At 47.5% G+C, this 25,289-nt stretch overlaps 2 protein-coding genes across 2 annotated transcripts in view; one reads left to right on the plus strand and one right to left on the minus strand.

The window, feature by feature from the left end:
• Positions 1-10,252, minus strand: part of KCTD21 (potassium channel tetramerization domain containing 21) — a 38,339-nt gene extending 28,087 nt beyond the window's left edge. The window contains exons 1-2 of the mRNA XM_058186888.1: positions 9,788-10,252; positions 2,124-2,336 (exon numbers count right to left, since the gene is read on the minus strand). The gene's annotated coding sequence lies outside the window, so the exon portion shown is untranslated. The remainder of the gene's footprint in view (positions 1-2,123; positions 2,337-9,787) is intronic.
• USP35 (ubiquitin specific peptidase 35) overlaps positions 1-25,289 on the plus strand; it is a 35,427-nt gene that overhangs the window by 3,505 nt on the left and 6,633 nt on the right. Inside the window, exons 2-10 of the mRNA XM_058186877.1 lie at positions 4,349-5,096; positions 7,683-7,815; positions 9,561-9,690; positions 11,901-12,002; positions 13,461-13,619; positions 15,586-15,779; positions 18,049-18,142; positions 19,597-19,703; positions 21,532-22,726. Of these exons, the coding sequence (XP_058042860.1) occupies positions 4,415-5,096; positions 7,683-7,815; positions 9,561-9,690; positions 11,901-12,002; positions 13,461-13,619; positions 15,586-15,779; positions 18,049-18,142; positions 19,597-19,703; positions 21,532-22,726 (2,796 nt within the window). The 5' untranslated portion in view covers positions 4,349-4,414. The remainder of the gene's footprint in view (positions 1-4,348; positions 5,097-7,682; positions 7,816-9,560; positions 9,691-11,900; positions 12,003-13,460; positions 13,620-15,585; positions 15,780-18,048; positions 18,143-19,596; positions 19,704-21,531; positions 22,727-25,289) is intronic.

Raw genomic sequence — 25,289 nt, forward strand, 5'->3', positions numbered from 1 at the left:
TAAAGCATGCTAAAAAATAAAGACAGAATCTATACCGGACTGATTCTGCCTTTATTTTTCGCACACTTTATTCAATCTCTCAGCCTGGCTAAAAAGCTGAGCTTGTCGATCGAAAGGTTGGCAGTTCAGCGGTTCGAATTCCTAGCGCCGCGTAACGGAGTGAGCTCCCATTACTTCTCCCAGCTTCTGCCAACCTAGCAGTTCGAAAGCACGTAAAAAATGCAAGTAGAAAAAACAGGGACCACCTTTGGTGGGAAGGTAACAGCGTTCCGTGCGCCTCTGGCATTGAGTCATGCCAGCCACATGACCACGGAGACGTCTTCGGACAGCACTGGCTCTTCGGCTTTGAAACGGAGATGAGCACCGCCCCCTAGAGTCAGGAACGACTAGCACGTATATGTGAGGGGAAGCGTAATCTTTTATTTCCAAAAATATCTTTCTGGTCTCAATGGAAGCTGTAACCTTCCTTAGATAATAAAAGGGCCGAAGAGCCATCAACAAAAATGAAGGAAGCACCAAGAATACTCGAATTAAGGAGAAGGACGGCTCTTGAGGTATAGATCAATGATGGCTAACCTGTTTGCCGTTGCATGCCAAAAGTGTGGGAAGCGGGGGGGGTGGTCACATGCACACATGCTCACACCCATAATTCAATGAGCACCGTCTCTCCCCACGCGTGCGCATGGGACCCCCCCTGCGCTCCCCACGCTTTTGGCACGTGATGGCATGGTGGGCCCAGTAGGTCCATTTTTCACCCTCCCAAGACTCCAGAGGCTTTCTTGAGGCCTGGGGAGGGCAAAAACGGCCTTCCCCATCCCCTGGAGGCTCTCCAGAGGCCAGAAACAGCCCTTTTCCCAACTTCTGGTGGGACCGGAAGGCTAGTTTTTCGCCCTCTCCAGGCTCCAGAGCCTTTCTAGGAGCCTTGGGAGGGCAAAACCTTCCCCACCTTCCCGGAGGCCCTCCAGAGGCTGGAAACAGCTCATTTCCCAACTTCCAGGGGCCCGAAAATCAGCTGGCCAGTACATGCCTACGTGCTGGAGCTGAGCTAGGACAATGCTTGTGTGCCCACAGATATGGCTTGGTGTGCCACTTGTGGCACGCATGCCATAGGTTCGCCATCATGGGTATAGATAGTTCTCGACTTAACAGTAGTTCATTTAGTGACCGTTAAAAGTTACGACAACATTGAAAAAGTGACTTATGATTTAATGTCCGTTGCCGCATCCTCAGAGTCGCATGATCAAAATTCAGGCGTTTGACACCTGACTCGTATTTATGACGGTCGCAGTGTCCTGGGTGTGTGTGTGATGCGATTCCTTTCTCGCGACCTTCTGACAAGCAACATCAATGGGGAAGCCTGGTTCACTTAGCAACCGTGTTCCACACTCAACAACGGCAGTGGTTCACTTAACGACAGTGGTGAGAAAAGTCGTAAAAATGGGACAAAACTCACTGAACAAATGCCTCACTTAACAACAGAAAATGTTGGGCTCGATTGTGGTCATGGATGGAAACTTATCGAGGAGAGAAGCAACCTAGAACTAAGGAGAAATTTTCTGACAGTGAGAACAATGAACCAGTGGAACAACTTGCCACCAGAAGGAGGTTTTTAAGAAGAGGTTGGACAATCCTTTGTCTGGAATGGTAGAGGGTCTCCCGCTAGTGCAGGGGGTCAGACTACAAGACCTCCAAGGTCCCTTCCAACTTTATTGTTTTATGTTCTGGTTTTCTTCCAGGAAGGACTGGCTAAAATGCAGATTTGGGTGTCTTTAAGAGCCAGCAGGGGATTTTTCCCAGTTAGGAAAACCCAGAATCATAAACTAAAATATTATTCAGTTTGACCTTTCCGTGTAGGCAGGCTAATCAGTTTGGTTCAGATATTGCAACAGCCTCAGAAAGTTCCCGAGGTCTTGAATTTCTTCGTGAGTTACGATGTCCGATGGACTGTGGAAAAAGACAGTGATGCAATTTTCGGGGTTGAGACAAGAAGAATGAAAGATAACAAGGTCAGTGGAATTTTTTCTTCCCTGGTTGCTGCTTTTTTTATGGCCCAGGCCTCAAGCCTTCAAGGAGGTGAAAGGAGACGCAGAAAAAAAATAAATCCCGTTTAGGGGTACACTTACCTCTATTACCGGTTCTCCTTCCGCGCATGCGTTTTGCTCGTTCGCACGCCTTCCGCGCATGTGCCGAGCCTCGAAAATGTGCCTGAATAGCACGACTTGAAGACGGGGCGGGTGGGCAGGCCCACCTGCGATCGCCACTACCGGTTTGCCCGAACCGGTGGGAACTGGCTGAATCCCACTTCTGATCCCTTTCCCAGAGAAAACACACAATATCTAAGCAAAAGAGGAGGGAAAAAAGTATTACTGCCACCTGGAAATAACATAACAAAGTTGGAAGGGACCTTGGAGGTCTTCTAGTCCAACCCCCTGCTTAGGCAGGAAACCCTATACTATTTTAAACAAATGGCTATCCAATCTTTTCTTAAACATTTCCAGTGTTGGTGCATTCACAACTTCTGCAGGCAAGTCGTTCCACTGATAAATTGTTCTAACTGTCAGGAAATTCCTCCTTAGTTCTAAGTTGCTTCTCTCCTTGATTAGTTTCCACTCATTGCTTCTTGTTCTTCCTTCAGGTGCTTTGGAGAATAGTTTGACTCTCTCTTTTTTGTGGCAGCCCCTGAGATATTGGAACACAGCTATCATGTCTCCCCTAGTCCTTCTTTTCGTTAAACTAGACATACCCAGTTCCTGCAACCGTTCTTCATTTGTTTTAGCCTCCAGTCTCCTAATCCTCTTTGTTGCTCTTCTCTAAATATTTAGCTTTTGACTGGATTGTAATCAGCTACAGGTAAGTCCCTGAGTTATGGCCTCAATTGGGAACCAGAATTTCTGTTGTTAAGCAGAACGGTTGTTACATGAGTCACAGCTGGTTTTATGATCTTAAAAAAAAACCAGAAAAACATTATTTCAATTTAATTTTTTTTTTAAAAAAAAATCTTATTTAGCAGAATGGTATCCTTCAAGGAAAAGGTAAAAGTGTCGGTAACATTAAAAGATGGAGAAAGAATGAAAAATAAAACAAGTGTTTACGCTAAGTGCCTGATCTTTGGACTTTTCGCCGTGAGCTGAAAACGCATTTATTTATCCAAGCGGGACTGGATTAAAAGTTTTACTTAATTTTAACTGGGGTTAATTATTAATTTTTAGGTAATGGGGTTTTATCATTTTAACTGTAATTTTAAATTCTGGCCTATTTAAATAAGTTTTTTAATTAGTTTTTATTGTGTATGATTTCTGTATTTTATCTGAGTCCTTCGGGAGATAGGGCGGTATAAAAATTTGATTAAATAAATAAATAAATAAATAAAAATACTTACAGCTCAGAGGAGTGGGAAGCTCGTATCTTGCCAAGTTCTTCATTTCATTTTGCAAAGCGGAAAGAGAATTTTGCATTACCTTACCTTCCATTCTTCCGTGTAATCCTAAAGAATAGCTTGGCTGGTTTTTTGGGGTTTTTTTGTACAGGCTGAAAGATTGAATAAAGCATGCTAAAAATAAAGACAGAATCTATACCGGACTGATTCTGTTTTTATTTTTAGCATGCTTTATTCAATCTCTCAGCCTGGCTAAGACACTGAGCTTGGCGATCAAAAAGTCGGCAGTCCAGCGGTTCAAATCCCTAGCGCCGCGTAATGGGGTGAGCTCCCGTGACTTGTCCCAGCTTCTGCCAACCTAGTAGTTCGAAAGCAGGTAAAAAATGCCAGTAGAAAAATAGGGACCACCTTTGGTGGGAAGGGAACAGCGTTCCGTGAGCCTTTGGCATTGAGTCATGCCGGCCACATGACCACAGAGACGTCTTCGGATAGCGCTGGCTCTTCGGCTTTGAAACCAAAGTGGGGGCTCCCACCCTCTGGAATGAACTTCCCCCCAGGACTCCGCCAACTTCCTGACCTTCGAACCTTTCGCCGCGAGCTGAAGACATATTTATTTATTCGCGCAGGACTGGCATAGAATTTTAGATTTTATTCGGTTTCTAATTTTTTAGTGGGTTTTACCGTTTTAAATATATTTTAATCTGGGCCAAATTTAATAAGTTTTTTAAATATTATTTTATCTTGTATTTATTCTGTTGTTCTGTTTTATCTGGCTTTAAACCGCCCTGAGTCCTTCGGGAGAAGGGTGGTATAAAAATCTAATTAAATAAATAAAAATAAATAAATAAATAAAATAAACGGAGACGAGCACCGCCCCCTAGAGTCGGGAACGACTAGCACATATATGTGAGGGGAAACTTTACCTTTACAGTCATTATAATTGTGATATGTAACCCAACATCTCCATTCCAGGAAGGAAGGGCTTGCTAGTGGCCTGAAGATGTCTGATCTTCGTTGAGGACTTCCAAGAAGGCCAACATGGATAAAATTCTGGAAGCGATCTTGGCCTCTTCCTACCCCGATCACATGAAGCAAGGCCTGGTGAGGCGCGTCATAGAGGCTCTGAAGAGGACCATGGACACCGAACAGTGTTGGTCCATGCTGGACCTTGCCACCAAGCTCTTCCTCCTGGGCGATACCAAATTCAAGAGGTCAGTTGGCAAAGAGATCCTGGAAGTCTGTGGGCTTTATCACCAAGAGGCCTTTGAAGAGTTCTTCAATGCCCAGTTCCTCTTAAGTCTTCTCCAGGAAGGCTATGGATCACTGGGGAAGAGAAGCTTGTACGTGTTTGATTACATACACCTTGGCTTGCCCTTCGTGATGGATGGTCCTTCGGCCAACGACGTCTTCAGCCTGCTGAGGACTGAAGTCCTACGGAAGATCTGCGAGAGGCCAGGCCTGAAGCAATGTGTGAAGATCAGTAAGCTCTTAATCCAGTACCCTCTGTGCGTCCCCACCGGCAAACGCCAGGTCCTTTTCTGCCAGCAACTGGTCCGATGTATCGGTCAGTTCCATACCACCTCGGGAAAGGAAGACGCCGTCATGGAGTTCTTGGACCAGGTGATCCAAGTCAGCCTTTTGCTGCAGAAAATCTGGAAGACTCAGATGGCCTCCATCCTTCCCTCGCTGAAGGAACTCTTCACCATCATTTCAACCATCGGTAGGGATGGGTGTCTTTGTTATGGCGCTTAGCAATAGCCCTTAGACTTTATGTACCGCTTTACAGCCCTCGCTAAGCGGTTTACAGAGTCAGCCTCTTGCCCCCCAACAATCTGGGTCCTCGTTTTACCCACCTTGGAAGGACGGAAGGCTGAGTCAACCTTGAGCTGGTCAGTGGGCAGAATTAGCTTGCAATACTGCATCTAGCTACCATAGCTCCTTCCTTCCTTCCTTCCTCCCTCCCTCCCTCCCTCCCTCCTCCCTCCCTCCTTCCTTTCTTTATCCTTCCTTCCTTCCTCCCTCCTTCCTTCCTTTTTTCCTCCCTCCCCGCTCCCTCCCTCCTTCCTTCCTCCCTCCCTCTCTCCTTCCTTCCTTCTTCCCTTTGTCCCTCCCTCATTCCCCTCCCTCATTCCTTCCTTCCTTTCTCCCACCCTCCCTCCTTCCTTTCCTCCCTCCCTCCTTCCTTCCTCCCTCCTCCCTCCCTCCTTCCTTCCTTCCTTCCTTCCTCCCTCCCTCCCTCCCTTTCTTCCTTCCTTCTTCTCCCCTCCCTCCTTCCTTCCTTCTCTCCCTTTGCAATAGCACTTAGACTTATATACCGCTTCATAGTGCTTTTACTACTGACTCGGTTTACAGAGTCAGCATCTTGTCCCCAACAATATGGCTCCTCATTTTACCAACCTCGGAAGGATGGAAGGCAGACAGTGTTTTAGAGGCAGTCCTCGACTTACGACCGCAGTGGAGCCCAAAATCAGTGGAACGCCTTGCCTCCAGAAACTGTGGGTGCTCCAACAGCTGGAGGTTTTTAAGAAGAGACTGGACAGCTGTTTTTTCTGGAATGGTGTAGAGTCTCCTGCTTGAGCAAAAAACGGTCATAAAATCAGGCGTGACCATCCGGTGACTTTATGACACAACCGCTGATGACTGAAATGGCGCGCTCTATTATGGTCGTAAGTCGAAGACTACCTGTGCACAGCCATCTTGTCCCTTAGGTTCTTAAACCATCTTAAGGTATCATTTCTGACTTGCCCGTAATGATTATCGGTGGGCAAAATGCTGGTGGCTCACAACGTTTCAACTTTGAAGTGGTTTGAGGGGTCCTTGGTGTTCTCTGAGCTTGCTTGTTTTCTTGGAGACATTTCATTACCCAGCTAGGTAACATCCTCAGTGCTAGAAGGGAGTGTGGATTGCGGAAAAGAGGAGGAGGAGGAGGAGGAGGAGGAGGAGGAGGAGGAGGAGGAGGAGGAAGACAATGGGAGTCCTTGGAGCTTTCTGAGCTTGCTTGTTTTCTTGTAGACGTTTCATTACCCAGCTAGGTAACATCCTCAGTGCTAGAAGGGAGTGTGGATTGCAGAACGGAGGAAGAGGAGGAGGAGGAGGAGGAGGAGGAGGAGGAGGAGGAGGAGGAGGAGGAGGAGGAGGAGGAGGAGGAGGAGGAGGAGGAGGAGGAGGAGGAGGAGGAGGAAGACAATGGGGGTCCTTGGTGATCTCTGAGCTTGCTTGTTTTCTTGCAGACGTTTCATTACCCAGCTAGGTAACATCCTCAGTGCTAGAAGGGAGTGTGGATTGCGGAAAAGAGGAGGAGGAGGAGGAGGAGGAGGAAGACAATGGGAGTCCTTGGAGCTTTCTGAGCTTGCTTGTTTTCTTGTAGACGTTTCATTACCCAGCTAGGTAACATCCTCAGTGCTAGAAGGGAGTGTGGATTGCAGAAAGGAGGAAGAGGAGGAGGAGGAGGAGGAGGAGGAGGAGGAGGAGGAGGAGGAGGAGGAGGAGGAAGACAATGGGAGTCCTTGGAGCTCTCTGAGCTTGCTTGTTTTCTTGTAGATGTTTCATTACCCAGCTAGGTAACATCCTCAGTGCTAGAAGGGAGTGTGGATTGCAGAAAGGAGGAAGAGGAGGAGGAGGAGGAGGAGGAGGAGGGAGACAATGGGGGTCCTTGGTGTTCTCTGAGCTTGCTTGTTTTCTTGGAGACATTTCATTACCCAGCTAGGTAACATCCTCAGTGCTAGAAGGGAGTGTGGATTGTGGAAAAGAGGAGGAGGAGGAGGAGGAGGAGGAGGAAGACAATGGGAGTCCATGGTACTCTCTGAGCTAGCTTATTTTCTTGCAGAAGTTTCATTACCCAACTAGGTAACATCATCCGTGCTAGTAAGGAGTGCTGTTTGCTGTCCGTTTATATTCTGATTCCCCGCCTTCCAGTGTGCGTGGGGGCAGTCTTAAGAGATCCTTTGGTTGGGCTGTTTACTCATGGTTCTTAGGCTGGTTCTTGATTGGGGTATTTTGCTTACTTGATAGTTGGTCTGAAGTTGACCTTGGAGTTAATCTCTGCTGATCTGGGTGCTGATGGCTGGTGGAGAAATGCCGGGGTCCTTTTTGTTCTCTTTTGCGTAGCCCAGGAGTCTGCAAACTTGGCTCCTTTAAGACTTGTGGACTTCAACTCCCAGGAGTTCCTCAGCCAGCAAAGCTGGCTGAGGAACTCTGGGAGTTGAAGTCCACAAGTCTTAAAGGAGCCAAGTTTGCAGACCCCTGGCAGAGCCCATACAGATGCCTGTTAAAACGGTTGGCCTGCCTCTGCTCATTTGTTTCGCAGACGATCGAGACCCGTCTATTGCCTTAGCCAGTGTGGTCCAATATGTTCCACTGGAGCTGATGGACGGCATCCTGAGAAACCTCACCAACGATGACAGCATCTCTGACCTTCAGATGATGACCGCAATCGGAAGGTAACGGGGGGGGAAAAAAATAGAAAGTCGCTAGTGATCCAATTCTGGACTGGTCACCAGGACTAGAAGTTTAACCTTCCGAGCTTTCAGATTCAGAATAATAGAATATCAGAGTTGGAAAGGACCTTGGAGGTCTTGGTTTTTTCCTTCTCCTTCTCCTCCTTCTCCTCCTTCTCCTCCTCCTCCTCCTCCTCCTCCTCCTCCTCCTTCTCCTCCTCCTCCTCCCTCTCCTTTTCTTCCTCTTCCTCCTCCTCGTCCCTTCCTTCTCCTCTCCTTCTCTTCTTCTTCTTCTTCTTCCTTTTCCTTCTCCTCCTCCTCCTTGGTCTTTTCCTTCTCCTTCTCCTCCTCTTGGTCCGTCTCCTCCTCCTCCTCTTACCTCCTCCTCCTCTCTTCCTTCTCCCCCTCCTTCTTTTCATTCTCCTTCTCCACCTCCTCCCTTCCTCCTTCTCCTCCTCCCACTCCTTCTCTTCCTCCTCCTCCTCCCTTCTCCTTTTCCTCTTCTTCCTCTCCTCCTTCTCCTCGTCCCTTCCTCCTCCTCCTCCTCCTTTTCCTCCTCCTCCCTCTCCTTTTCTTCCTCCTCCTCCTCCTCGTCCCTTCCTTCTCTCCTTCTCCCCCTCCTTCTCTTCTTCTTCTTCCTTTTCCTTCTCCTCCTCCTCCTTGGTCTTTTCCTTCTCCTCCTCTTGCTCCATCTCCTCCTTCTCCTCTTACCTCCCTCTCCCTCTCTTTCTCCTCCCCCTCCTTCTTTTCATTCTCCTTCTCCACCTCCTCCCTTCCTCCTTCTCCTTCTCCTCCTCCCTCTCCTTCTCTTCCTCCTCCTCCCTTCTTCTTTTCCTCTTCTTTCTCTTCTCCTCCTCCTCTTCCTTCTCCTCTCCTTCTCCCCTCCTTCTCTTCTTCTTCTTCTTCTTCTTCTTCTTCTTCTTCTTCTTCTTCTTCTTCTTCTTCTTCTTCTTCTTCTTCTTCTTCTTCTCCTTCTCCTTCTCCTTCTCCTTCTCCTTCTTCTTCTTCTTCCTCCTCCTCCTCCTCCTCCTCCTCCTCCTCTTGCTCCTCCTCCTCCTTTTATCTCCTCCCCCTTTCCCCCTCCTCCTCCTCATCACATAACCACTAGCTGGGATTGATTGATTGATTGATTGATTGATTGATTGATTTGTCACAACAGTATATATAAGCCTAAGCATGAAAATAACTATATAATATATAAGCATATATATGAGCATAAGTATGTAATAACTATATTAATTGGATATAATGAAAGGAAACAATAGGACAGGAACGGTAGGCACGTTTGTGCTCTTATGCACGCCCCTTACGGACCTCTTAGGAATGGGGTGAGGTCAATAGTAGACAGTTTTTGGTTAAAGCTTTGGGGATTTGGGAAGAGACCACAGAGTCAGGAAGTGTGTTCCAAGTATTAATAACTCTGTTACTGAAGTCATATTTTCTGCAATCAAGATAGAAACGGTTAACATTGAGTTTAAATCTATTGTGTGCTCGTGCATTGTTGCAATTGAAGCTGAAGTAGTCTTCAACAGGAAGGACATTGTAATAGATGATTCTATGAGTTAAACTCAGGTCATGTCGAAGGCGGCGGCGTTCTTCTCCGTTCCCATCATTCTCCAGGATCTTGCAAACAGCTCCATTTCTTTAATTACCTGCTCCAAAGCTGGCTTGCACTCCTTCATCTAATCCCAGCCTTTCTCTCTCCCTCTCTCTCTCTCTCTCCCCGTCTTTTTTCTTTCTGGCTCCAGGATGACTGAATGGGTCTCGTGGCCCCTGGGCAAGAACCTAGACAAATGGATCATAGCCTTGCTGAAGAATCTGGCGGCGGTGAAGAAATTCAGCATTTTGATGGAAGTCACGCTGTCCAAAATCGAACGGGTTGGTTTTTGTACCTTTGTATGGGATCTGCTTGCAAAAAAAATATATTTACACCATTGTCCTGGCTGGGAGGGACACCAATGAAATAATAACCCACCACATTTTGGTTTCTGGTCCACGTTTCAGTGCACGGGACTATACAGGTAGTTCTCGACTTACAACGGTTCATTTAGGGACAGTTCAACGTTGCAACAGCCCTGGAAAAAGTGACTCATGACGGTTTTTCACAGTTACAACCGTTGCCGCCTTCCCCACAGTCACGTGATCAAAATCCAGAGACGCTCGGCAACTGACTTGTATTTATGACCGTCGTAGCGTCCGGGGTTGTGTGTCCCATGATCCCCTTTTACGACCTTCAGAAAAGCAAAATCAAATGGGAGGGGGAGGGGGGAAGTCCAATTCGCTTAACGACCCTGTGGCTAAGTGAACAACGCCAGCGATTCACTTAACAACTACGGTTAAAGAAAGACGGTCGTAAAATGAGGCCAAAGTCAACAACTGCCTTGCTCACCAATGGACAATTCGGGGCTCCATTGTGGTTGTAAGTCGAGGACTACCTTTAATTGTGTTTCTTATCTGGTTTGCCTCCGCGCAAAGGCTGACTCCCAGCCTACCTTTGACTAGGGGTGTAGTGGTTCTGGTCATTTTCTGTGTTGTTGTTTGCAGGTTCCTACCAGTGGTGGGATTCAAATCATTTAACAACTGGTTCTCTGCCCCTAATGATTGGCTGGGTGGGCGTAGCCATGGTGGGCGTGGCCAGGAGGTGTGACAGGTAGCACTCGGCCTCCTGCGCCCTCTCTTGGGAGCAAAAATGGGCCGTTGGGGGAGACATGTCCCTCCAACCCCCTGTTGTGACTCCAGCCCCCGAGCCTGGCCCCATGCCCGACAGTGACTCCGAGAGTGAGGGGGAAGAGCCGGTAAGGCTTACCTTGGGAGCACCGATTCCTTTGGCTCGGCTCCAGGAGCCAGAACCAGACCAGTCGGAGGACGTAATGAGGCTGTCATCCTCTGATTCCTCCCTTCCCCAGGCTACGCCTTCAGACCCAGCTGATAATAATAATAATAATCAAGCTTGGATTGACCCGCGCTTCAGAAGTTTAGAAAGGCAGCGTCATCAAAGGGAAGGGGTGGGGCTCGTGCCCCACCCCACAGGATATATAAGGAGCTTTGGTGCTGCTCTCACTCCACGGGAAGCAAAAGTTTAGCTGAACCATTTCAAAAAGAGCTGAAAATCTTGCTACGTGAGTCATTTGTTTGAACTTTGGCAGGTAGCTGCGAATTCTCTGCCAGGACTGATAAGAGCCGTGAATCCACTGGCTGAAGGCCAGCTCGTTAATCCGAAGTGGGGAAGGAGACAGAACAGCCCCATTTAGGGCCTAGTAGGCAAGGGTGACATGCTACCGGTTCAGACCGGATCGGGAGAACCGGTAGCGGAGATTGGGACTGGTTCGCCGTACCGGTAGCAATTGCTGGCTGGCCACACCCCCAAACCGCTCCATGCCCGTAGCCCTGCCATGCTTCCATGCTCCATCTTCCACGCTGCCAAACTCATTGTTCGGGGCATCTAAGGAAATGTCTTCCAACTCTTCAAGATCGACTTTAAGAGCTCCGAGAAGCCGACAGCAAAAGTAGCGACAGCGGCAACAGGGTTCTGTATGTGTGTGTCCTCCTTTCCCAGGTGACAGCAACCTCCTCTTTTCCTAAGAGGGTCAGTGTCTTTGCAGAGAGACACACAGACACACAGACACACAGACACAGACACACAAAACCCTGTCGCCCTTTTTTTGCCACTACTTTTGCTGTCGGCTTCTTAAAATCGATCTTGAAGAGCTGGAAGATGTTTCCTTAGATCGCCTTCTCCTCCATCATTCTCCCCCCCCCCCGTTTTTCCATTTCTGTGCCTGGATTCTGCTTTTTAGCGGGGTGGGAATGGGGATTTTGCAGTATCCATCCCCTGCCACGCCCACCAAGCCACATGATGCCCACCATGCCACGCCCACAGAACCGGTAGCAAAAAAAAATTGGATTTCACCACTGACTAGAACTCATCATCTCCTGGTGAGTTATATTCTCCAGACACCCAGTCCAAGCGTTTCACAACATCTCTTACCGGGATGGACAAAAATTGCTGTAGGATTGTTGGTCATTGTTGTGCTTATCCCGATTCTGCTAATCGACCTCCCTTAATCTTTGCTTTGCTGTTTCTGTAGGTGTTTTCCAAACTTCTCTACCCAATTCTGAGAGACGGGGCTCTCTCTATTCTGCGTTACATGTTGCTGAGTTTCCAGCACTCCCACGAAGCATTTCACCTGGTAAATTCTTGTTCCGATTAACCACGTATTGCTTTGAGCCTCTGGCTGTTGGCCAGCTTATAAGGATATTTATTGCGAAGGAAGGCATTGTCCCAGGATAATGCTTTTGTTTTCCTTCAACACTGTCAAACTATTTACTAAATCTGCACTACTATTAATCTTCTCATCGTATCCATCACCCATCTCCTTCCACTTATGACTGTATGACCGTAAGTTTGTTGCTTGTATCCTTACCATTTATACTGATATTGATTGTTTCCTGATTGCTTAATTGTACCCTATGACTATCATTAAGTGTTGTAAGTGTTGTACCTTGATGAAGGTATCTTTTCTTTTATGTACACTGAGACCATATTCACCAAGACAATTTCCTTGTGTGTCCCATCACACTTGGCCAATAAAAAATTCTATTCTATTCTATTCTATTCTATTCTATTCTATTCTATTCTATTCTATTCTATTCTATTCTATTCTATTCTATTCTATTCTATTCTATTCTATTCTATGACTATCATTAAGTGTTGTACCTTGATGAATGTATCTTTTCTTTTATGTACACTGAGAGCATATGCACCTAAGACAAGTTCCTTGTGTGTCCAATCACACTTGGCCAATAAAAATTCTATTCTATTCTATTCTATTCTATTCTATTCTATTCTATTCTATTCTATTCTATTCTATTCTATGACCATCATTAAGTGTTGTACCTTGATGAACGTATCTTTTCTTTTATGTACACTGAGAGCATATGCACCAAGACAAATTCCTTGTGTGTCCAATCACACTTGGCCAATAAAAAAATTCTATTCTATTCTATTCTATTCTATTCTATTCTATTCTATTCTATTCTATTCTATTCCATTCCATTCCATTCCATTCCATTCCATTCCATTCCATTCTATTCTATTCTATTCTATTCTATTCCTCTTCTCTTCTCTTCTCTTCTCTTCTCTTCTCTTCTGTTCTGTTCTATTCTATTCCATTATTTCTATTCTATTCTATTCCATTCCATTATTTCTATTCTTCTATTCTTCTATTCTATTCTATTCTATTCTATTCTATTCTATTCTATTCTATTCTATTCTATTCTATTCTATTCTATTCTATTCTATTCTATGACTATCATTAAGTGTTGTACCTTGATGAAGGTATCTTTTCTTTTATGTACTCTGAGAGCGTGTGCACTAAGACAAATTCCTTGTGTGTCCAATCACACTTGGCCAATAAAATTCTATTCTATTCTATTCTATTCTATTCTATCCTATTCTATTCTATTCTATTCTATTCTATTCTATTCTATTCTATTCTATTCTTCCAAGCTTTCGGATCCTGCGATATTTATTTGCATTTACAGCCCCAGATATATTTATATTTCAGGCTTTGCTTCACGCTCACATTTTTCCTTGGGTGCAGTTTAAATTCCTCAGTGCCTCTCGATGTTTTATTTCCTCTTAATAGCTTCTGCCGCATATTCCCAGAGTGATCGCTGCCCTCCAAAAGGAAAACTCCAATTCGGCCTCGCGATGTTTGGATCAGCTGGCCGAACTGATCCATTGCATGCTCTTCTGTTTCTCAGGATTTCCAGATCTCTATGAGCCTCTGGTGGAAGCGATAAAAGTAAGTCTGGTCCCTTTTTTTTTTTGGACTTCGGGGCAGTAGTGGGTTTCAAATCCCAGTGCAACCGGTTTGCTATTGGGAGCGTGCGGGTGCGCTCGCTGGCTTTGCGAGCGCGTGGTGCTTCTGCACATCTGCAGAAGGTTCTGCGCATGCGCAGAGTGTTTTTGATGTCGTTTGAGTGGGTGGGCGGAGCTTCCTGCTGCTGCTACCGGTTTGCCCGAATCGGGGCGAACCAGTAACTGCTTCGGGGCAACTGTTCAAGAGGAAGGAATAAAACAAGGAAATTTGAAATTGACAAGTTTGTGCCATTAGCAACGAAGTCTTAAATTTTAGCAAAAATTGGCCTGGATTAGAATCCTTTGCTTCAAACCTTTCTTGGACTTGGATGGGTTTATTAAGATAGTTATTTTAAAATTGTATTTATTTATTTGTATCCCGCCATTGTTATTTTTACAAATACCTCGAGGCGGGGAACATAGTAACGGTAACAGTAACAGAGTTGGAAGGGGCCTTGGAGGTCATCTAGTCCAACCCCCTGCCTCACGCACGAGAAGTGTACTAAGGGTTCGAGCCGCCGAACCGCCGACCTTTCTGATCGACAAGCTCAGTGTCTTAGCCACTGAGCCACCTAGCCAGGCATACCTGATACTCCTGCCTCTTCCTCTTTTCCCCGAAACAACAACCCTGTGCGGTGGGCTGGGCTGAAGAAAAATGACTGGCCTAAAGTCCCTTAGAAGGCTTTAGGCCAGGAGGGAGGGACTAGAGGGACTAGAACTCACCGTCTCCTAGTGATTGGTCCAAAGTTGCCCAGCCAGCAGTGGGACTAGAACTCATCATCTTCTGGTTTCTAACCTGGTGCCTTCACCACTAGGCCAAACGGAGTCCCCAGTATTCATGATTATGCTTTTCGTCTGGACTACGTTGAAGGGCTAACAGATGGGCAACACTTAATGCCGGTGTGCACGTCAGTTCGATAAAATGACCGTAGAAAACAATAGTCTGCTAATTTTCTCTCTGTTTTCCCCTTTCCCTTTCCCTCTTTCTCTCTCCCTTTCCCTTTCTTTCTCTCCTCTCACCCTCTCCCTCTTTCTCTCTCCCTCCCTCTCTCCCATGCACCTTCTCTCTCTCTCCCTCTCTCTCCTTTCACTCTTTCCCCCCTTCTCCCCATTCACCCTCTCCTTCTTTCTCTCTCTCTCATTCACTCTCTGTCCTCCCACCCTCTCCCTTTCTCTCTCTCCCCACCTCTCCCGTCTCTCTCCTCTCCCTCCTCCTCTCTCTCCCTCTTTCCTCCCTCTCTCTTCCCATCCTCTCTCCTCTCTCCGTCTCTCCTCCTCCTCCTCCTCTCTCCTACCCTCCCTCTCTTCCCCACCCACCACTCTCTCTCTCTCTCTCCTCTCTCTCCTCCCCTCTCCCTTCCCCTCTCCTCCTTTGTCTCTCCTCTCCTCTCTTCCCCTCCCTCCCTCTCTCCTCCCTCCTCTCTCCTCCCTCTCTCCCCACCCACCACCCTCCCTCTTTCTCCTCTCCTCTCTCTTCCCCACCCACCACTCTCTCTCTTCCCCTTTTCTCCCACCTCTCCTCTCTCTCCTCTCTCCCTCCTCCTCTCTCCTACCCTCCCTCTCTCTTCCCCACCCACCACTCTCTCTCTTTCTCTCTCCTCTCTCTCCTCCCCTCTCCCTTCCCCTCTCCTCCTTTGTCTCTCCTCTCCTCTCTTCCCCTCCTCCCCTCTCCTCCCTCCCTCTCTCTCCTCCTCTCTCCCCACCCACCACCCTCCCTCTTTCTCCTCTCCTCTCTCTTCCTCTCCCTTCCCCTCTCCTCCTCCTCTCTCCGTCTCTCTCTCTCTCTTCCTCTCCCCTTATCCCTTCCTCCCTCTCTCTCCTCTTCCCTCTCCCTCTGTCTCCCTCCCTTTCTCCCTCCCACCCACCCACCACTCTCCCTGTCTCTTCCTCTCCCCTTCTCTTCTCGGAAGGATCTCCCAATTCCCAAGGAAGATCGCATTAAGCATCTTCTGGCGCAGAACGCTTGGACCTCCCAGAGAAACGAGTTGGCCAACCTCTATCCTCGCTTGGCCTCCAAATCGGAAACCGGGAAGATCGGGTTAATTAACCTTGGGAACACCTGCTACATGAACAGCATCCTCCAAGCTCTCTTCATGGCCTCAGAGTAGGCAGCCCTCCCTCCCTCCCGTTTCCGCCTCCCCTCCCTCTGTGTTTGTATTTAGGGGTTTTACGCACGGGGTCTCTCATCCTCTGGCTAAACCAGGGGTCTCCAACCTTGGCCGCTTTAAGACGTGGACAACTCCAAGAATTCCTCAGCCAGCAATAGTACTTATATACCGCTTCACATGGCTTTATTTTTTTATTTTTTTATTTGCATTTATATCCCGCCCTTCTCCGAAGATTCAGGGTGGCTTACACTATGTCAAGCAATAGTCTTCATCCATTTGTATATTATATACAAAGTCAACTTTTATTGCCCCCAACAATCTGGGTCCTCGTTTTACCTACCTTATAAAGGATGGAAGGCTGAGTCCACCTTGAGCCGGTCAGGATCGAACTCCTGACTGTGGGCAGAGTCAGCCTGCAATACTGCATTCTAACCACTGCGCCACCAGGGTTCTTGTAACAACCCAGGAGAAAACTATGCTTGGCATTTTGCAATGAACTAAGCTGCAACCTTCTTTATAGAAGGTTGAAGAACTATGTTTTAATTATTTTGGGACAAAAATCGCCTCCGTTTAGTACAGCTTGTACACCTGGAGGCTATTCAAGGATAGTGGAGGGTCATATAATGCCGTCCACAGCAGACCCATTATTTATATTTTCATAGTTCGGAGCGATCTTTAAAGGAAGGGTGATGATGATGGCTTCCGGCCCGGTTACAGCACTGAGACGGCTTTGGTCGCGTTGGTGGATGATCTCTGGAGGGCCAGGGATAGAGGATGCTCCTCTGCCCTGGTCCTATTAGACCTCTCAGCGGCTTTTGATACCATCGACCATGGTATCCTGCTGCGCCGGTTGGAGGGATTGGGAGTGGGAGGCACCGTTTATCGGTGGTTCTCCTCCTATCTCTCCGATCGGTCGCAGACGGTGTTGACAGGGGGGCAGAGGTCGGCTCCGAGACACCTCACTTGTGGGGTGCCGCAGGGGTCGATCCTCTCGCCCCTTCTGTTCAACATCTATATGAAGCCGCTGGGTGAGATCATCAGTGGCTTCGGTGTGAGGTACCAGCTGTACGCTGATGACACCCAGCTGTACTTTTCCACACCGGGCCACCCCAACGAAGCTATCGAAGTGTTGTCCCGGTGCTTGGAAGCCGTACGGGTCTGGATGAGGAGAAACAGGCTCAGGCTCAATCCCTCCAAGACAGAGTGGCTGTGGATGCCGGCATCTCGGTACAGTCAGCTGAGTCTTCGGCTGACTGTCGGGGGCGAGTCATTGGCCCCGATGGAGAGGGTGCGCAACCTGGGCGTCCTCCTGGATGAACGGCTGTCTTTTGAAGATCACTTGACGGCCGTCTCCAGGAGAGCTTTTTACCAGGTTCGCCTGGTGCGCCAGTTGCGCCCCTTTCTAGACCGGGATGCCCTGTGCACGGTCACTCACGCCCTCGTGACGTCTCGCCTGGATTACTGCAAAGCTCTCTACATGGGGCTCCCCTTGAAGGGCGTCCGGAGGCTTCAGTTAGTCAGAATGCAGCTGCGCGGGTGATAGAGGAGCCCTCGTGGCCCCCGTGTGACACCTATCCTGCCCAGACTGCACTGGCTGCCTGTGGCCTTCCGGGTGCGCTTCAAGGTTTTGGTGAACATCTTCAAAGCGCTCCATGGCATAGGGCCGGGTTACTTACGGGACCGCCTACTGCTACCGGATACCTCTCACCGACCCGTGCGCTCTCACAGAGAGGACTCCTCAGGGTGCCGTCCATGAGACAGTGTCGTCTGGCGACACCCAGGGAAGGGCCTTCTCTGTGGGGCTCCCACCTCTGGAACGAACTCCCCAGGACTTCGCCAACTTCCGGACCTCCGAACCTTCCGTCGCGAGCTTAAAACACATTTATTCATCTGCAGGACTGGATTAGTTTTTAAATTGTGGGTTTTAAGGGGTTTTAATGGGTTTTAATGGGTTTTAATGGGTTTTATTATTTGCTAAATTTTAATTATGCCAAATTGAATAAGTTTTTTAGTGGTATTTTAATAGTATTTATTTTGTAATAGTACTGTTTATTTTATCTGCCTGTAAACCGCCCTGAGTCCTTCGGGAGAAGGGCGGTATAAAAATTTAAATAATAAATAAATAAATAAATAAATAAATGATGTGCCTACGGGTTGCATTCACCTGGGATCTGTGCTTAAGTAAATGGATTAACGAATGCTGGGATTTTGTGACAAGCTTCCCTTTTTAAATTTAAGGGAAAAAAAATTCTTTTCCCTTTACAGTTTCAGGCGAACGGTGCTGAATTTAGCCGAGAACAACTCCCAGCCGCTGATGGCAAAATTACAATGGCTCTTTGCTTTCTTAGAGCACAGCCAGGTAATTAATTGAACATTTTCTTCATTGTAGGGTGTTGCTTTTGGGAGTTCTAAGCTCCATGTTTATTTTAATGATGCGGGAGGGATGTGGTTCTCAACCTTCAAGTCCCAGAATTCCCCAGTCAGCATGCCTGAGGCAGGATTAGAACTCACGGTGTCCTGGTGATTGGCCCAAAGTCACCCAGCTGGTTATCATGCCCAAGACGAGACTAGAATTCATAGTTTCGTGGTGATTGGATCAAAGTTACCCAGCTGGCTTTCATGCCTAAGGCAGCACTAGAACTCACAATCTCCTAGTATTCAGCCCAAAGTCACCCAGCTGGCTTTTGTGGCTAAGGTGGCGCTAGAACTCACAGTTAAGGTGGTACTAGAACTCACAGTTTCCTAGTGTTCAGACCAAAGTCACCCAGCTGGCTTTCATGGCTAAGGTGGCACTAGAATTCAAAGTCTCCTGGTGATCGGCCCAAAGTCACCCAGCTGGCTTTCGTGGCTAAGGTGGCACTAGAACTCACAGTTAAGGTGGCACTAGAACTCACAGTTTCTTAGTGTTCAGCCCAAAGTCACCCAGCTGGCTTTCATGGCTAAGGTGGCACTAGAACTCACAGTTTCCTGGTGATCAGTTCAAAGTCACCCAGCTGGCTTTCGTGGCTAAGGTGGCACTAGAACTCACAGTCTCCTGGTGATCGGCCCGAAGTCACCCAGCTGGCTTTCATGGCTAAAGTGGCACTAGAACTCACAGTTAAGGTGGCACTAGAACTCACAGTTTCTTAGTGTTCAGCCCAAAGTCACCCAGCTGGCTTTCATGGCTAAGGTGGCACTAGAACTCACAGTTTCCTGGTGATCAGTTCAAAGTCACCCAGCTGGCTTTCGTGGCTAAGGTGGCACTAGAACTCACAGTCTCCTGGTGATCGGCCCGAAGTCACCCAGCTGGCTTTCATGGCTAAAGTGGCACTAGAACTCACAGTTAAGGTGGCACTAGAACTCACAGTTTCCTAGTGTTCAGTCCAAAGTCACCCAGCTGGCTTTCGTGGCTAAGGTGGCACTAGAACTCACAGGTAAGATGGCACTAGAACTCTCAGTTTCCTGGTGTTCAGCCCAAAGTCACCCAGCTGGCTTTCGTGGCTAAGGTGGCACTAGAATTCACAGTCTCCTGGTGTTTGGCCCAGTCAGCCAGCTGGCCTTCATGCCTAAGGTGAGACTAGAATTCACCATCTCCTTGTTTTGAGGATGGCATCTTAACCACTCCGGCCAACTTACAAAATTAAAATAAAATAATGTATACATTTATCAGCAAAAAAGAAAAAAAAAATCAATTCCGGTAACTTTAATGAAAAAAAAAAAAAGCCCAGGTAAAATAGGACAGTCTGATATCTAAACTGCAGGTACCAGAACGCTTTCAATGTTTTTGGTTTTTTTAATTCTCTTGTTTTCTTCCCTCTCTGATACCTCTGTCAGCGGCCTGCGATTTCTCCTGAAAGCTTCTTTTTGGCTTCGTGGCCCCCCTGGTTCACTCGAGGAGCCCAGCAAGATTGCTCTGAATATCTGAAATACCTGCTCGATCGGTAAAGTAGATTGTGGATGGTTTGAGAAAATGTGCTTTGGATTACTTAAGCTAGCCAGCGTTTTTCAGCTTTGATTACTTTAAGATGAGTGGACTTCAACTCCCAGAATTCCCTAGCCAGCCATGCTGGCTGAGGAATTCTGGGAGTTGAAGTCCGCACATCTTAAAGTGGCCACCATTGAGAAACAATGGTTGAAGCCAGAGGGCCTCCAACCTTGGCTGGAGGACTTCAACTCCCAGAATTCCCCAGCCAGCTTTGCTTAAACAGTGGTTGAAGCCAGAGGGCCTCCAATCTTGGCAACTTTAAGCCTGGAGGACTTCAGTTCCCAGAATTCCCTAGCCAGCTTTGCTTAAACAGTGGTTGAAGCCAGAGGGCCTCCAATCTTGGCAACTTTAAGCCTGGAGGACTTCAGCTCCCAGAATTCCCGAGCCAGCTTTGCTTAAACAATGGTTGAAGCCAGAGGGCCTCCAACCTTGGCAACTTTAAGCCTGGAGGACTTCAACTCCCAGAATTCCCCAGCCAGCTTTGCTTAAACAATGGTTGAAGCCAGAGGGCCTCCAACCTTGGCAACTTTAAGCCTGGAGGACTTCAACTCCCAGAATTCCCCAGCCAGCTTTGCTTAAACAATGGTTGAAGCCAGAGGGCCTCCAATCTTGGCAACTTTAAGCCTGGAGGACTTCAACTCCCAGAATTCCCTAGCCAGCTTTGAATTCTGGGAGTTGAAGTCCTTAAAGTTGCCAAGGTTGGATACCCCTGGTTTAAACTGTCCAAGGCTCAGGTGAAATTACTTTGTAAATAAAACTGGAGAGTTGGCAGCTATCATAAATTTAAAGGCTAAGGGAATAATTACAACTATAAATAATTCAAACCAGCAGTTATAAATATAAATAATTCAAACCAGCAGCATTAATAATGCTGGCTTCCAAATTCAGGAGAGATTTAGATCTGGATTCTAAAGTGGAGGGTTTTTAAAGAAGACAGCGGACAATCATTTGTCTGAAACGGTAGAGGGCTTCCTGCTTGAGCAGCGGGTTGGACTAGAAGACCTCCAAGGCCCCTTCTGGCTCTGTCCTACTGGATTGGTCTTCGAGGGGGAACTTCTTGAATTTGGATTCTTCTATGAACAAAGAGTTGGCTTTCAGAGCCTGGTTTTTCTTTTCTTTCTGCTCTTAAATTCCTTTTTTATGACCCTTCATTCAGGGTAGTATTGTTCTGTCCCCCTTCGCCTCCGTCCGAGCGATGGCTTAATTAGCCGGCACTATCAGCTCTGGCAGCAAAATAGCGAGCGTATGCCAAGTGTCTCTATTATCTACCTCGATGCCGATGATTCACCCAGGAACAAACAGTACTTCAGCTCTTAGTTAATCAGTTGTTTTGCCTGCTACGAAGAGGCACAGCAGCTCTGGCTGCCTTTATATCCTGTGGGGTGTGGCTCCATGACTCAGCACTTCCTAGGCCTGCCCCACCCCTGCTTCTGTTGTTCCCTCTTCTCCTGCCTACGGAACCTAGGGTCCAGCCAGGCCTGATTGCCATCAGCTGGGTCTGAAGGCGTGGCCTGGGGGGAAAAGAGTCAGGGGACGGAGGCCTCGTTATCTCTTCCACCTGGCCTGCCTCTGGCTTCTGGAGCTGAGCCAGGGGAGCCGGTGCTCCCGAGGTAAGTCCTGACGGCCCTTCCCCCTCACTTTCCAAGTCACTTTCTGGCAGGAGGCCCGGCTCGGGGGGCGCAGACACAACAAGTATTCAAGGTGGTGGTTCTTTAAAATAAACCCCTTTGTCCTGGATTTAAAAGGAGAGTTTATCCCTCAGCATCTCTTTGTTTTTCCCAAAGTCTTCATGAGGAAGAGAGAACGGGTAGAAGGATCTGTCAGAAACTCAAGGCATGTTCCTTGGTATCTCCTGTGGACCGACATCCCTCTGTCAGTAAAACCCTGGTGGAAGAAATGTTTGGTGGCAAAATTAAGACCAAGATCCGTTGTCTGAAGTGCCTACAGGTCTCTTCCAGAGAAGAAGCCTTCACTGACCTCTCCTTGGCGTTTCCCCCATCCGATGGCCACCAGGCTGGACTTATCAGCACTGCATTGATTGGGTCTGGAGAAGACACAGGTCCTGAGATCTCTCGGCCAAGGATCCAGACTCAAAGCAAGCTAAAGGAATTGCCAGCTAGGTCAGGGATCTTGAGGGCCCCTGAGGAGAATCTTTCTAAAAGTCCACCTATGGAAGCAGTTGGGTCACAATTTGAAGAGACCTCTCTCCCCTTGACGTCTGGACGAGACGTTGTTGAAGTGAAGTCCATCAAAGAATCTGACCTGACTTTACACAAGGAAGTTTCTGGTTGTCGGGCCTCCAGATCTGTTCCGGATTTGATAAATTATTTCTTATCACCTGAGATGCTGACCGCCGAGAACAGATACCACTGTGAGAACTGTGCCTCCCTTCAAGATGCTGAGAAGTTGACCGAGCTGACGGAGGGACCTCACTACCTCATCCTCACCCTGTTGAGGTTCTCCTTCGACCTAGGAACGATGAGAAGGAAGAAGATCCTTGACAACGTCTCGGTCCCATTGATACTGAAGCTGCCGGTCTTGGTGTCTTCTGACCAAGCGAGGACATCAGGATGGACTTCGTCCTGCAAGGACTTCTCTTCAGTGGTGTACGATCTCTGTAGCGTGGTGGTCCATTCTGGGGTCTCCTCAGAAAGCGGCCATTACTACTGCTATGCCAGGGAATGTGAGGATCCAGCCACGGAGAACACTTGGAACATGGCTTCAGCGAAATCAACGGATGTCGAGATCCAGTGGTACATCTTTAACGACACCAGGGTCTTCTTCTCATCCTTTGAATCTGTGAGCAACGTGACCTCCTTCCTGCCGAAGGACACAGCTTATCTGCTGTTCTACCGACAGAGAGCGAGGCAGGCCGCGAACGGAGCCGGTGCAGAACCCGGCTGGACAAACGGAAGCTTACATTCTCCGGATAAAAACCTGATGGACGCCATCGCGAAAGATAACATCTTATTCTTGCAGGTAACATGGTTTCCCACCATCATTTCTTTTGGGAGTTTTTTCCCTCCCAGTGAAAAGTCTGTAGAGATTCTCCATCATCTAGGTCAGGGGTCTGCAAACGTGGCTCTTTTAAGACTTGTGGACTTCAACTCCCAGAGTTCCTCAGCCACCTTTGCTCTGGGAGTTGAAGTCCACAAGTTTTAAAAGAGCCAAGTTTGCAGACCCCTGGTATAGGTCATGGTTGTCCCAAAGGTGCCTTTTTCTGGAGGCAACGGGACTTTCTCGTTTTTTTTTTTGAAGACATTTCACTTCTCCTCTAAGAAGCTTCTTCAGCTCCGACAGGATAGTGGGGAATTATATTCAGTGGTGGGTTTCAACTACCGGTTCTGTGGGTGTGGCTTGGTGGGCGTGGCTTGGTGGGCATGGCAGGGGAAGGATACTGTAAAATCTCCATTCCCACCCCACTCCGGGGGAAGGATACTGCAAAATCCCCATTCCCTTCTGATCAGCTGGGACTCGGGAGACAGGGAATAGATGGGGACAGGGGCAGTCAGAATTTTTGCTACCGGTTCTCCGAACTACTCAAAATTTCCACTACCGGTTCTCCAGAACTGGTCAGAACCTGCTGAAACCCACCTCTGTTTATACTCCTTGAAGACAGCTGGTCATTTGCATCCTTTTTAGAGAGTCGTTGAAACACTTGGAGGTCTATCTGTGTCCTCAGGGCCACCTGAGTGGTGCAAATGGTTCCTGTAGTCTGCAATTTTTCCCCCTCTGGAAATCCATTCCTCTTCCCACACCATTCAAAGGGTATTCATCCCAAATTGTATAGCTCAAAGTCTATGGAGATTCTCAGTCATCCAGATCATGGTTGTTCCAAAGGTGTTTTTTTCAAGTGGACTTGTGGTCCCAATTCGGGTCTGAGTCTGGTGCCGAAGCCAACGATGGACGCCAGACGCGAGGTGCAGGTTTTCTGATTGCTTTTTAGTACTCCAAGAAAAAGGGCTCCTGCCCAAAATGCCAAGAAACCAAGAACAAAGGATTAAAAAAGGTTTATACATTTTCACTAAAAGAGAAGGCGGGACAAGGCGAGATAATAAGAAATATCATCTAATAAACATTTTAGTAATAATTCTACAATTTGTTCTATTGGTCTCTAGGTGTCCCTATTCCTAAATCTTGGCTAATGAATGCCCCAGGTGTTATCTAATACACATTTTATTGGCTGCAGACCATCTATATTCCTAATTTTTAGCTGAGGCCTGCAAGTTGTCTAACTCTTGTTACTTTTATCAGCTTTCTAACTACCCAGAATTGTTACAAGATTTACACATGGATATGTCCTGTAGATAAGCATTTCTTTGTTCTTGCCCAGACTCCCCAATTATGGGCTTCTTGATTTACTCTCAAGTGTGAGCCATGAGCTGGCTTTATTTTAGCAGACAGTCCATCAGACTTTTCTTGTTTTTTCTTTGGAAGATGTTTCGCTTTTCATCCAAGAAGTTTCTTCAGCGTCCATTTCCCACTATCCAGGGATGAAATGTAAAATTTGTTACTACCGGTTCCGTGGGCGTGGCTTGGTGGGTGGGTGGGCGTAATGTGACTGGGTGGGTGTGGCCAACTTTTTTTTTAACTTTTAAAAGCATTTTTTCTACAACAGAAAGAAAAAGAAAAGAAAAAATGCTTTTAAAAGGCTCTGGCAATCCCAGCTGAGTCATCAGAGGCTTTTAAAAGCATTTTTCTACCACCTCTTCAGCCAAAGCATTTTGCCTTTAAAAGGAACGATCAGGCAACTCAGCTGGGTCGTCAGAGGAGTTTTTAAAAGAGCCAAGTTTGCAGACCCCTGGTATAGGTCATGGTTGTCCCAAAGGTGCCTTTTTCTGGAGGCAACGGGACTTTCTCGTTTTTTTTTTTGAAGACATTTCACTTCTCCTCTAAGAAGCTTCTTCAGCTCCGACAGGATAGTGGGGAATTATATTCAGTGGTGGGTTTCAACTACCGGTTCTGTGGGTGTGGCTTGGTGGGCGTGGCTTGGTGGGCATGGCAGGGGAAGGATACTGTAAAATCTCCATTCCCACCCCACTCCGGGGGAAGGATACTGCAAAATCCCATTCCCTCCTGATCAGCTGGGACTCGGGAGACAGGGAATAGATGGGGACAGGGGCAGTCAGAATTTTTGCTACCGGTTCTCCGAACTACTCAAAATTTCCACTACCGGTTCTCCAGAACTGGTCAGAACCTGCTGAAACCCACCTCTGTTTATACTCCTTGAAGACAGCTGGTCATTTGCATCCTTTTTAGAGAGTCGTTGAAACACTTGGAGGTCTATCTGTGTCCTCAGGGCCACCTGAGTGGTGCAAATGGTTCCTGTAGTCTGCAATTTTTCCCCTCTGAAATCCATTCCTCTTCCCACACCATTCAAAGGGTATTCATCCCAAATTGTATAGCTCAAAGTCTATGGAGATTCTCAGTCATCCAGATCATGGTTGTTCCAAAGGTGTTTTTTTCAAGTGGACTTGTGGTCCCAATTCGGGTCTGAGTCTGGTGCCGAAGCCAACGATGGACGCCAGACGCGAGGTGCAGG

This window comes from Ahaetulla prasina, chromosome 5, assembly GCF_028640845.1.
Source record: "Ahaetulla prasina isolate Xishuangbanna chromosome 5, ASM2864084v1, whole genome shotgun sequence".
NCBI classification, from domain to species: domain Eukaryota; kingdom Metazoa; phylum Chordata; class Lepidosauria; order Squamata; family Colubridae; genus Ahaetulla; species Ahaetulla prasina.